The sequence below is a fragment of the Nylanderia fulva genome, unplaced genomic scaffold (genome assembly GCF_048542155.1).
Source record: "Nylanderia fulva isolate GAGA-0341 unplaced genomic scaffold, ASM4854215v1 Scaffold115, whole genome shotgun sequence".
Classification (NCBI taxonomy): Eukaryota; Metazoa; Arthropoda; class Insecta; order Hymenoptera; family Formicidae; genus Nylanderia; species Nylanderia fulva.
In genome coordinates, this window is record NW_028189355.1 from 86466 (window position 1) to 100181 (window position 13716).

At 40.4% G+C, this 13716-nt stretch overlaps 1 protein-coding gene across 1 annotated transcript in view; it reads left to right on the forward strand.

Moving 5' to 3' along the window:
- LOC146724812 (uncharacterized) overlaps window positions 1-7190 on the forward strand; it is a 62816-nt gene extending 55626 nt beyond the window's left edge. Inside the window, exons 4-7 of the mRNA XM_085489317.1 lie at window positions 632-775; window positions 857-966; window positions 6161-6332; window positions 6822-7190. Of these exons, the coding sequence (XP_085345443.1) occupies window positions 632-705 (74 nt within the window). The 3' untranslated portion in view covers window positions 706-775; window positions 857-966; window positions 6161-6332; window positions 6822-7190. The remainder of the gene's footprint in view (window positions 1-631; window positions 776-856; window positions 967-6160; window positions 6333-6821) is intronic.
- Window positions 7191-13716: the final 6526 nt, after the last annotated feature.

The window sequence follows — 13716 nt, forward strand, 5'->3', positions numbered from 1 at the left end:
GGTGGGGGAGCACGGCACACAGTGAGAAGACGTGTCCGTGAGCGCTCCGGCATCTACGGACATGCCTTCTTCGCTGTGTGCGTGCTCCCCCATCGCCATGACTCTGTGACTCACAGGTTGGAATCTTGCAACTCTGCTAGCGAATAACAAATTAAAGTGCAAATTCACGCAACGAAAAATTCGCTGTATGAAAGGGCAACTTTATCGTTATAACAAATTTTAATAATTTTTCACAAATTAATACATGATTTAATTTGTTAAGCAGAAATTTCAAACAAGCTTCAAAAAACATAAATTTGTGAAAAAATTTGCTTTTCCAGGGGGGGCAAGTGCCCGGTTTGCCCCCCCTGCGGACGCCCTTGGTTGTGATGACTGTTGGTGAACTGAATAGTGCTACCCAGGATCCGAAAAATGCGTCTGCAATGGTGTCCACGGTGATGTCTGAAATCGGAACCGCCTCCGGCCATCTGGTAAACCTGTCGATCATCGTTAGACAGTAACGGTAACCTCGTGATGGTGGTAGTTGTCCTACGATATCCAAGTATATGTGTGCGAATCTCTCTTCTGGTACTTTAATGTGTTCCGGCTTTCTTCTAACATGTCTGCTAATTTTGGCCCTTTGACATTGCAGGCATGTACGAGCCCATTCGCCGATGTCCTTGTTTATGGCCGGCCACACAAATTTGGACGCTATGTTCTTCCTAGTCACCCTGCCGCTGGAGTGAGCTGTATTATGGACGACATCGAAGATCCTCTTTCTTAGGGATTTTGGAATGTAAGGTCTGATGCTGTCCGTTGATACGTCGCAATATACTGTGGTTTCCGTACCCTCTAATCGTAATTGTTTTAATTGCAGTTCACCTGGATTTTTGAGGAGGCTTTTAAGCTCCTCGTCCGTCTGCTGTTCCGCCGCTATGTCCTCTGTCGTGATGATGACAGGCAACGTGATGTCGTTCATCCGTGATAGTGCGTCAGCTACGCTGTTGTCCAGGCCTGAGATGTGTCGTATATCTGTCGTGAACTGGCCTATGAAATCTGTTGTATTTTCTAGTAACAACTCTAGTTCTAGCTTAGGCTTATTCCAATACTTTATTAACGTATATATATTGATACGTACAAATACAAAGGAGAACTACACCCGACGACCGTCGGAGACGAACAAGGGAGAGCGTGAGGATCAGTTCCTTCACGCAGGTCTCCGTCGCTTACCGCCCTCGATATTAGCGCCGCGAGTTAACGGCCTAAATCATTAAAGCCCCGCGAAATTCTAAAGCTGTTCGCGGTCCTAACACCTTTCTTTCTTAAGCGAATTCCTTTCTTTACATGTAACAAAAAAACGTCGCTTTAACATAACATGAATTATTTCTTTGCTTTGACGATTGTGCCTTTAGCCGCAATTCGATCGGATTTTCGTACAATGCTCCCTATAACAGGCTCACGTGGTTTCCGCATAGTTCCTTTTTGGATTACATTCTTTTGCTGCTTAATCAATTCCTGCGGAACGATCTCTATCTGCCGGGGCTGTGAACGATCCGGCGGGTGTTGTTGAATCTCCTGTGAAGATTCTTTCTGTTGCTCTTTATCGGTAGTTTTATTTTCCGATGCGTTCGCTTCTATTCGAACGATCAAATCCTCCACGGGACCGTGATCCCAGTCTGTTTCTTGATTCGGAGTTGCCTGTCCTATTAATCGCATCTGATTAACGTGCCTTCTCCAGGTTCGTCCGTCGTCAAGCGTGATTAAGTAATGCACTATTCCGCAACGCTTTTTAATTCTTCCGAATTTCCATTTATCTTTACCTACATAATTCCTACACGATACTCGCTCATCCAAATTAAAGCTTTTATTAACACATGAATATGAGGAACTCGTCTCCTCTTTCTCAGGTAAAGGAAATAACAAGTCAAGTCTTGTGCGAAGCTTCCTACCTAAAAACAGTTCTGCTGGCGACTTTTTAGTCGTCGCATGCGGCGCTATACGGTACTGTAGTAACATTTTACTAAGATTTTCGCGTACATTAGTCGTGTCCGCCTTCATGCGTCGTAACGCATTTTTTAAGGTCTGTACAAAACGCTCGGCTTGGCCATTTGTGGCTGGGTTATACGGTGCCGTAAATTTAAATTTCACTCCATTCTGTTTTAAAAATGTTTTAAACTCAGTCGATGTGAATGTTCTACCGTTATCGGTTACAAAAATTTGTGGGATGCCGTATTTTGTAAATATATCCCTGCATTCCTCTATAACTGTTTTCGCCATCAGATTTTTTACTATTCTTACTTCGGGCCATTTTGAATATGAGTCAACTACGATGAAAAACCAACGTCCTAAGAAAGGACCTGCAAAGTCCGCATGGACTCGATGCATGGGTGCCGCTGATGGCTCCCAAATGTGTTGTTCCACTTTTTGTGGATTGTTTTTGAACGTATTACAATTTTGGCAATTTTCCACTAGAGCTTTTATATCATTGTCAATTCCTTTCCACCAACAATAACTTCTAGCTATATCTTTCATTTTATTTATTCCAAAATGACCCGTATGTAATTCTTCTAGTATTTTTTTATGCAAAGATTTCGGTATTACGACCCGATGTCCTCGAAAAATTACACCTTCTTGTAATAAGAATTCCGTTTGCTCTAAATTGAATCTGTCAGCGCTATGTGCCAGAGTGCCTGATTGTAACGCTTGTAGGAGTTTTTGTAGCTCCGTATCTTTTCGTGTATGCAACTCGATGCATTTTGCATCCACCGGTAGTGTTTCTAGTGTACTTAATTCGAAAACATCTATTACATCCATATTTTTTGTATATTCTTTTAACGGTAATCTCGAAAGGCAATCGGCATTCGCATGATTTTCCGATTTTCTATACCTGATAGTATAATTGAATCCCTGCAAGAAAATGGCGTAATGCTGCATTCTCATTGCACTATAAACCGGCAAACTTTTATTTGGAGATAAAATGTGTACTAATGGTCTGTGGTCCGTAACTAGAGTAAACTTATTCCCATACAGATATTGATAGAACTTCTTAATACCGAATATTATACTATATGCTTCTTTATCTATCTGTGCGTATCTTTGCTGCGTATCGGATAAAGTTTGTGACGCATATTGTATAACCCTTTCCGACCCATCGGGATATGTATGCGAAAGTACTGCCCCTATTCCGTGGGGACTAGCATCCGTCGCGAGAACCACCGGTAATTTCGGGTCAAAATGTACCAAGACTTGATTGCTCACAAATGCCTCTTTGGCTTTTTTAAAAGCTACTTCTTGTTCTTCTGACCACGAGAAACGAGTATTCTTATGTAATAACTTATTTAACGGTCGTAAGATTGAACTTAGATTTTTAATAAATCTACTATAATAATTAATCATACCGATGAAGGCTCGGACGCCAGAAACATTTTGTGGGCGCGGCATGCTCCTAATTGCTTCCATTTTAGAAGGTTCTTTATGTATCCCGTCCTCTCGTAATACGTAACCGCAGTATTTAACTTCATGTGTAAAAAACTCTGATTTCTCTAAGTTGATTCGCACGTTATGCTTATGCAATCTCTCTAGTACCATATGTAATCTATGTAAGTGATCCTCCTCCGAATGGCCTGTAATTACTATATCATCGAGAAAAATTGCCACTCCAGGAATATCCTGCAATATTTGCTCCAATGTTCTTTGCCAGATTGTCGGAGCTGATGCGACACCGTACATCAGTCTATTAACTAAGTAAAGTCCTCTATGCGTATTTAAAGTAAGTAACTTCCTGTTTTCCGGGTGTATTTCTAACTGTAAATAAGCTTGGCGTAAGTCAATTTTTGAGAATTTAACGCCACCCGCTAACTTAGCAAAAAGTTCGTTTGTAGTTGGTAACGGGTGTTCATCAATTATAAGTTTAGGATTTATTGTGGATTTGTAATCTCCACATATTCTAATAGTGCCATTCGCTTTCAACACCGGAACAATAGGTGTAGCCCATTCCGAGTTTTCCGTCTTTGTAAAAATTCCCGCTTTAACTAATTCATCTAATTCATTATCTATTAAAGGAATTAATTTAAATGGTACTGACCGCGCCTTTAAAAATACCGGAGTTGCATCCGGTTTCATTGTAAGTCTGGCTTGTATGCCCGAAATCTTAGCCAAAGTAGGCTCACGTATTTCCTCAAATTTACGTAAAGTTAATTGTAATCGCTTATGAAAATTCCGCGGCGTAGAATTAATATTTTCTAATAACTTGCACTCGAGGAACTCTGGCACTCCACGCTGACCTTTCAACTGCCTTATCCATTCCCTACCTAATAACGGTTCTTTATCTAATTCAGTTAAGTAAATATTCAATTTCTTTCGTGTCTCATTTCCTTGTACATGCACTGATATATATCCTAAGATTTTAACTATTGTCTTAGAATACGAAATTAAATTAAGATTTGTTCTGAAAATGGTCGAACCCGGAAATAAAGCACGTACCTGCTCGCAATTCATGATCGTGACTGCAGAGCCACTATCCACTTCGAAACGAATGCGCTTGTTATTAACTAAGAGCGTGCAAAAGAATTTATCCCGTTGCTCTGCTTGCTCCAATTGTAATACCTCATCCAAATTATTGGCATACTCCTTCTTTTTGAAACAGACTTTTGCTAAATGTCCGGATCCTCCACAGCCCGAGCAACGTACTTCTCTACTTAACGTGCATTGGGAAGCATAATGCCCTTTTCCGCATCTGAAACACTTAATTAATTTAGTGCTCTCCTTATTCGAGTTAGAACGCGACGCCTTGTTATTATTTTGCTTCGAAAAATTAGTAATCGATAATTTCTTTTTAAAAGAATTATGATTATTATTGTTGTCCTTCAATTTCTTCAATGGCTTCTTCCCCGCCTGTAGATATTCCACACCTGCCGTTGGACTTGTAGCGCCATTTTGTAAAGATGTTGCTCCCTGCTCCGAAAGCTCCATCGTGGTGGCTATCTGTACCGCTTCCTCGTACGTTAACTCCTTCTTCTCAAGAAGTCTCGTTTGAATCTTCTTACTTGAGAGACCAAAAACCAATTGGTTCCTTAGGGCTGTCTTCAAGTAACTCCCAAATTTACAATGTAAACTTAACTTGTGTAGGGCAGCCGCAAATTGTTGTACTTGTTCGCCCTCAATTTGTCGCCGTTGGTGAAATTTAAAATTTTCCGCTATTTCTAACGGAGCCGGATCATAGAATTCTTCCAACTTGGCCGTCAATGATTCGTAATCCTGCGAGAACGGGTCAGCCGGATCTAATCGGTCACACAGTATATCAAATGCGCTAGGTCCCATATAGTGTAGTAAATACGGAACACGCACGTTTCCCGTGATCCGGAAAATCGTAAAGGCTCCTTGTAGCCGTTGTAACCAACGCCGCCACGTTGTCACTTCCGGACTGAAATTTTCTATTGTAAAGGAATTTGGAATAGCGATCTCTTGCGTTCTTGCTAATTCCCGCGAGGAACCCGCGCCAGTATTATTAGTAGTCATCCTATCCAAGAAATTTGCAATATCTCACTGTGTAGATAATCCGTGCACGTGGGCTTATCGTGTAACCTTCCGATACAACCAATAATGAAGAAAGGAAAACAAACAACCCAACGACAAAAAAAAAATAATATATATATATATATATATCCGATCCTCGTCGCCACTGTTGTATTTTCTAGTAACAACTCTAGTTCTAGCTTAGGCTTATTCCAATACTTTATTAACGTATATATATTGATACGTACAAATACAAAGGAGAACTACACCCGACGACCGTCGGAGACGAACAAGGGAGAGCGTGAGGATCAGTTCCTTCACGCAGGTCTCCGTCGCTTACCGCCCTCGATATTAGCGCCGCGAGTTAACGGCCTAAATCATTAAAGCCCCGCGAAATTCTAAAGCTGTTCGCGGTCCTAACAAAATCCAAGTGCTTTTGTTGTCGTGGCGTGGCTTTGGTTGGTCGCTGGTCGAAAGCATACGTCAACGGTTTGTGGTCCGTGAATATTATTGTTTTTCTGCCTTCAATCATGTATTTAAAATAATGTATAGCAGTGTACATAGCCAATAACTCACGATCGTATGTGCTATATCTCGTCTGTGTTTCTATGAGTTTTCTCGAGAAAAATCCAAGTGGCTGACGTTTTCCTTCATTTATTTGTTCTAGAGCTGCTCCCATGGCAAGGTCTGAAGCGTCCGTAACCAAGAAAAGTCGTGCTCCTTCTACTGGGTGAGCCAGCATTGCTGTGTTTACCAGTTGTTCCTTGCAGCTTCTGAATGCCTCTTCTGTGCTGGTGGTCCACTCGATTGGTCTTCTATCCTTCTTCTTCGCTCCTGCGGTGAGTTTGTGTAAAGGCGCCTGTATTTTTGCCGCGTTCGGAATGGAAGGTCTATAATCGGATGATGAAATTTCAAATTCAGCAGATTTTCCTACTCTACCTGATTCTGATAACATAAGTAAGTTTTCAAAATCCATGGAAAAAATATTTTACACACACATCTCATTAGACATCCTGTGTGTATGCAATGTACACACGCATACACACAGAGTGTTCGATAAAGGAATAGCACACTACTCGTGCAGTAAAAAACATGGATTAAATTGACTAGAAAAATATTTTGCAATTTTTGCAATAATTAACAAGAAATTAATTTTAGTAAAGATCTGCGAATAAATGTATACATTTTAATTATTACAAACATTACAAAATGTTACAAAACTTTTTGATTAAATTTAGTCCTTTCTATCCGCTCATGAAAGATGTAATGCGTGTTATGAGACACTCATAAATATTTTTAAAAAATAAAAAAAAATAATTTTGTTTTAGAAAAGGACGTCAATAAACGCATGAATCCAGGACCTTCATGTAAAATAATAAATAAAGTACAAGAAAAGGATTTTGATACTAATCTCGAGGAACAAATAAATAAGACACAAAAAAAATCTCTCATCAGTACAAGTGAAGCGGACTTCCGTTTCCGGTGCAGAATTAGAGTACACGTGGTGTGTGATAGTGAAGAGTTGAGGGCGATTAAAGGGGTTAGAGCACAGAGATAGTGGAGAGGATAGTTTGAAAAGGAAGAGGGAGAAGAGTGAGAGGGTGAGAGAGTAGTGTGAGAGAGGATAGTTAGACAGAGAAAGTAGGAAAGAGAGAAATAGGAGGCTGGTGACAGCTGAGAGTGGGCAGGGAGTATAAGGTATAAAGAAAGAAAGCGGGGTGCAGAAAAATAGAGTAAAGGTGCTAGGGAATAGCTAGGGAATTTAGGAAAGAAGAAGCAAGGATTAGGAAGAACGTAGAGTGGCGAGAAGTAGGCAAAGAGAGGGACAGGGGAAAGGAAGAGTATAGAGAGGAAAGCGGAGAGGATTTGGATTAAAAGGGTCTGAAAGCATGTGGAGTGGGAAGAAAGAGGGAGGCAAGGGAGCGGAGGGAGGAGGAATAATAGGATCGGTAGGTAAAAAGGGAAAAGAAAGAAGTGGAAGTCTAGGGAATATAGAAGATCTAATGAAGAGGAAAAAAAGGGAGTTAGAGGAAAAAACGGGAGAAGGGAGCGGTGAGATCTTTAAGAGAAGCAACAAGACAACGAGATCACCGGAAAAAGGTGGTGAAGAGGATGGAGAGAAGGAAGAGATCAAAAGATTGTTGCAAGATATGTGGCAAGAAATGAGGGAGATCAGGGAGGAAATAAAGGAACAGGGAGAGAGGATAAGAGGAGAGATGGAGGAGATAAGGAGAGATTACAAGATACAGATGGAAAGGTGGAAAAGAGAGAAGAAAGAAATGATAGAGAACATGGAAGGTATAAAGAGGAGGATAGAGGGACTGGAGAGGAAGATGGAGGAAAAGGAGGAGGGAGAAAGAGAAAGAAGAGAGCACACAGGGAATGGTTTACAGAAGAGAGTAGGGGAAATGGAAAGGAAATGGGAGATATTAGAAAAAGAGGAAAAAAGAAAGAATATAGTAATAAAAGGCTTATTAGTCAAAGAGGGGAAAAGAAGAGAGGGAGCCGAAAAATTGTTAGAGGAGATAGAGGCAAGAGCGAGGATAATGAAAATAAGGAAAATAGGGGAGGATAGAGAAATGGGGAGAGAAATGGTGGTGGTGGAATTGGAGAAGGAAGAACAGAAATGGGAAGTGATGGAGAAGAAAAAGAGGCTGAAAGGCAGAAAAGAAAGGATAGACACGGATTTAACATGGAAAGAAAGGGAGATAAGACGAAAGTTGGGAGAGATAGCAAGGAGAGAAGAGAAAAGAGGAGAAAGGACATGGGTAAGTAATGGCAAGTTAAAAATAGGAGAAAAATGGTGGAGATGGGATGAGGAGAAGGAAGTTCTGAGAGATGAGAAGGGAAATGTAAAGAATATGATAATGAGGGAAGAGGAGAGGAGAAAGGAAGATGGGCTAAAGTAGAGATAGAGAGAGAGAGGGAAAAGGAGAAGAGAGGAAAAGGATGGAAGGTAGTTTTCTGGAACGTAGCGGGAGTAGGGAATAAGGACATAGATGTTTGGAAAGGATTAGAGGAATGGGATGTAATAGTGTTATCAGAAACATGGATGGAAGAGGAAGGATGGAAGAAGATGAGAAGGTACCTACCGAAAGGATACGTATGGGGAGTGCAAGGAGCAAGTAGAAAGAAGAAGAGAGGAAGAGCGAAAGGAGGCATGATTATGGGGATAAAAAAGGAGATTGCAGAGAAGGGAGGAATGATGGAGCTGAGTAAGGAGGGCTTTGTGGTAGGAAGAGTAAAGATAGGGAAGGAAAAATGGAGGGTGATAGGAGTATACGTAGGAGAAGGAATAGAGAAGGCGTGCAGGGAGATGGAGAAGTGGACGGAGGAGAAAGAGGAGGAGGTTTACACGATAATTGGAGGAGATTTTAATGCGAGGACAGGACAAGAGGGGGGTAGAATCAGAGATAAGGAGAATGCGGAAGAGGAGAGGAAAGAGGAAAAGAAAAGAAAGTCGAAAGACAAATTAATCAATGCAGAGGGAAGAAAACTACTGGAATTCATGGGAGAAAGAGGTTGGAGCATAATGAACGGTAACACAAAGGGAGACGAGGAGGGAGAATGGACTTTTACAGGAGGAAGAGGGAACACGGTTATAGATTACGTAATTGGAAATGAGGATAGCGGAGAGAAGGTGAGAAGGTTAAGAATAAGAGACAAGGTGGACTCAGATCATCACCCAATAGAAGTGGAGATAGAAGGATGGCAGAGAAGAGAGAGAAGAAAGTCGAGAGGAGGGAGGAGAGGAGTATGGAATGAGGAGGGCCGGAGGATTTTTGAGGGAAAAGTGGGGGAGATAGGAGAAATAGAAGGAGGAGAGGAAGAGATAGATGGAGAATGGGAAAGAATAGAGGAGAGGATGAAGGAAGTATTAAGAGCAACAGAGGAGGACTGGAGGAAAGGGAAGAAGGAGAAAAGAGGATGGTGGGATGGGGAGTGCAGAGAGGAGAAAAGAAAGGTAAGGAGGGAGCTGAGGAGATGGTGGAGGGAAGGAGGTGAGGGGGAGGAATATAGGAAGAGAAGAGGGGATTACAAGAGATTGTGTGAGAGGAAGAAAAAGGAAGAAAACGAGAAATGGGAAAAGAAGGCAGCAGAGGTGAAAAGAGAATCGGAGGTATGGGAGATAATAAACAGAGAGAGAAGAAGATGGAAAGGAATAAACGAAGAAATTGAGATGAGAAAGTGGAGAGAATATTTTATGAAGTTGTTAGGAGGAACAGAGGAGAGAAAGGTAAGAAAGGAAAGAAGAGAGGAGGGGAACAGGACAGAGGAGGAGGAGGAGGAGGAGGAGGAGGAGGAAATAAGTAGAGAGGAAATGAGAGAGGCAATAAAGAAGCTGAAAGCAGGAAAAGCGACAGGGATAGATGAGATTCCGAATGAGGTATGGAAGTATGGAGGAGGGAACGTGGAGGATTGGATGCTGGATTTTTGTAATAGAATATGGAGAGGAGAAGGATGGCCGAAGAGATGGATAGAGGGAGTGATTACACCGATAAGGAAAAAAGGGGATGGAAAGGAGGTGGAAGACTACAGGAGAGTAACCATGATGCCATCAATGTATAAGGTTTACACGATGATACTGACAGAAAGATTGAGGAAGGATGTGGAGGAAAAAGGGATAGTGCCAGAAAATCAGATGGGGTTTAGGAGAGGAATGGGAACAATAGACAACATATACGTGATGAATTATCTAATCAATAGACAACTGGAAAAAAAAGAGGGAAGGCTAACGGCATTATTTATAGATCTGAGAGCAGCATTTGACTCGGTAGACAGGGAGAAATTAATGGAGGCAATGGAGGAGAGAGGAGTAAGGAAAGGACTGAGAAGAAGGGTAGAGATGGTGATGAGAGAGACAACATGCAGGATAAAGATAGGGGAAGAAGTTGGAGAGAGTTTTTGGATTGAGAAAGGAGTAAGACAGGGGTGCCCATTGAGTCCAATACTATTCAACATCCTAATAGCGGACTTAGAGGAAAAAATGGGGAAGGTGAAAAGAGGAGGAGTAAGAATAGGAGAAAAAAGGATTTATACATTGGCATACGCGGATGATATGGTGTTGTTGGTAGAGGAGGAAGAGGAACTGAGAAGTATGGTAGAAAGGTTAGAAGAATATCTAGACAACAAGAGATTGGAGCTGAACGCAAAGAAGACGAAGATAATGAGGTTTAGGAGAAAGGGAGGAAGATGGAAGAAGAGGGAGTGGAGATGGAAAGGAGAGAAAATGGAGGAAGTGAAGGAGTTTACGTATCTGGGATATAGACTACAGAGGAATGGAGGACAAGAAGGACAAGTGAAAGATAGGATGAGGAGAGCGGCGGCTATTATGGGGCAAGTATGGGGAATAGGAAAGAGAAAGTTTGGAAAAGATTGGGGGAGAAGATTATGGCTTTTCGACAAATTGGTGTGGACAGTGATGAGCTACGGGGTGGAAATATGGGGGTGGAAGGAGAGAGAGGGAATGGAAAGGATGGAAGAAAGATACCTGAGATGGATATTAGGAGTAGAGAGGGGTACGCCAGGTTATATGGTGAGGGAGGAACTGAGAAGAGAGAAGCTGAGGATAAGAGCCGGAAAAAGGGCATGGAATTTCGAGAAGAGAATGGAGGAAGGAAGAGGAAGCGAGCTAGCGAGGAAATGCTGGGAGGAAATGAGAGAAAGGGCGAAAATAGGAAGAGTGGGATCGGAGTGGGAAAGGGAAAGGGAAGAATATTTCAGGAAAAGAGGTAGGAGGATAGAGGAGGTGGAGGAGAGAAGAGGTATGGAGGAGGGATGGTTTGGGGAGTTAATAAGGAGGGATCTGGAGGAGCAGAGGAGGGAGAGGGAGGAGAGAATAAAGGGATCGGAATTTAACAGATGGTACAAGGAGGTTAGAGGAGAAGGAGTGCCAGAATACTTAAGAAAGGATTGGGGAGAGAGTAGATGGAGGAGGATAGCAAGATTCGGATTAGGAAGTGAGATTTTAGAAAGCAGGTATTGGGAGGAAGCAGAAAAGAGGAAATGTAGGATATGTGGAGAGGAGGTAGAATCGTGGGAGCATGTATGGGAGAGGTGTGAAGTGAGGGGGGAGAGGAAAGAGAGTTGGCAGGAAGTAGTGAGGGAGATACTAGGAGAAAAGGGAGAAGGGGAAGGATGGATGAGAGAGATAGAGAGAGAAAGGGAGATAAGAAAGGGGAGAGGAGAGAGAAGTGTGGAGAGAGTAGGAGGGAAAGAGGATGATGGAGGAGAGAATGACGTGAGGGGGGCAAAGGGGAAGAATGTTTAAGAAAAGAAAGCAAGAGGAAACGGAAGTCCAAGAAGCGTGTGTGTGTGTACATGGGGTTGGGCAGAAGCCAAGGGGAGATGGCCTGGACAACGGGCGACCCAAAGCGGAAGTCCAACCCCTTAGGACAGATAGGTTAAGTTAGCAATAAGATAGGTTAAGAGGTTAATAGCGAAGAGGTCATGGTAGCGTGCGATTTATATTTTTTGTTTTTTTTTTGTTTTTGTTTGAATTAGTACCTTTGTATATGCGGCTGCTGTATTGTTAAATTGTAAGGGAATTGAAACCCCAAGGGGACCAATAAAATTTACTACTACTACTACTACTACTACTACTACTACAGTACAAGTGAAGCACAAAATGTATCATTTACTGAAATTTCATTGAACAATGAAGATGGATGTTCGATACACTTTCCTGTTATATCTGATCGTACCGGTATACTTTTTCAATTCTGAATAAAAAAAAAACATTTTATAAATAAATAAATTAATATATATATATAATTTTTAAAAATAAGTACATATAATTTAAAAAATAAATATATCTTTAAAAATTTTTAAATATTATTTTAAAAATAGATGCGAATATGTGCATAACTGCGAAACCACTTGGAACAAATGCAAAAAGGATTATTCGCGATAGCAATAAAAAAATGCAGTAAAACCTGTAAACATTACAAGTAATATGCAAAAAAATATAACTCAGTATTCTAAGGATGATACAATTAAGGAAAATATTCGTTATATTGATGAACCTGATAATGGTAAAGTATTTTTAGTAACTTTTGTTGTACTTACATACACACACGCGCGCGCGCGCACACACATACACATACACACACACACAAAGTACCGAAATGCTATTATTAATTGAACATTTTCTATAATATGTACTTTATAAATTTCTTTTAAATATTGCATTCAAACGACAAGTCTTACGTCAATTAAATATTATTAATTTAAAACAATGGTTCCCAAAGTGAGCGATATCGCCCCCTAAGGGGCGATGAAATGATTAGGGGGGCGGTAGTAGTTTCAGATGCAATGGGGGGGGGGGGCGTTAAATAAACATAAGGGGGCAGTGAAAGCATGAACTAAAAAGAGAAAATAAAAAAATTTTTTAAAACCGTTTGTATATATTTTATATGTTCGTGTGTATGTGTATTGTATAACATAAAATTAAAACGTAATTAAAATATCGAATTCTTAAAATTCTACTCTACGAGATCAACGCACCACCAACCGTGATGGCTCGGAATCATCTGTTTTGTTTTTGTATTTATTTGTAAATAATACTGAGCTAATAATTTCATTAAATTTGTATAAAATTAAAAAAATTGTAGTAATTATTTTACAATTTTCCAAATACCTATATATAATATCATATTGCTAACGAAGCTCGAACAGTGAAGAAAATATTGTAATACAGATATACATATATCAAAATATACATATATCTTTTATATATATATATATATATATATATATATATATATATATATATACATATCGGTAAAATCTGTCGACAGGTCTTAACAAGTGACAGGCGAGCGTGTCGCGCATTGTCGAGAAATCCAGCATGGATCGACAGGAATATGAGCGTGTAAAATCTAACTTAGATTGTTTCTGAATTGTGTGACAAGCAGTGCAATAAGTATTAACAGTAGTGCAATTAGTACTTAATTATTTTATTAATTCATATTCGATCAAGTATTCGATTTCTTCGATCTTTACGGATTACAGATCACATACAAAATAAATTGTATTAGTGTTGCTTCAATAAAACAATAATTTACATGTAAGTATTTTTATACACTTTCTTACATATTTGCAATGCTGTACGTTTTCAAGTTTTCTATTGCAAGCTAAGTTCCAATGAGAAAAAGAAATTGCATGTTTCCAATTATATTTTTTTATTTCTTTTACAGATAATATGACTGAACCTAAAAAAAA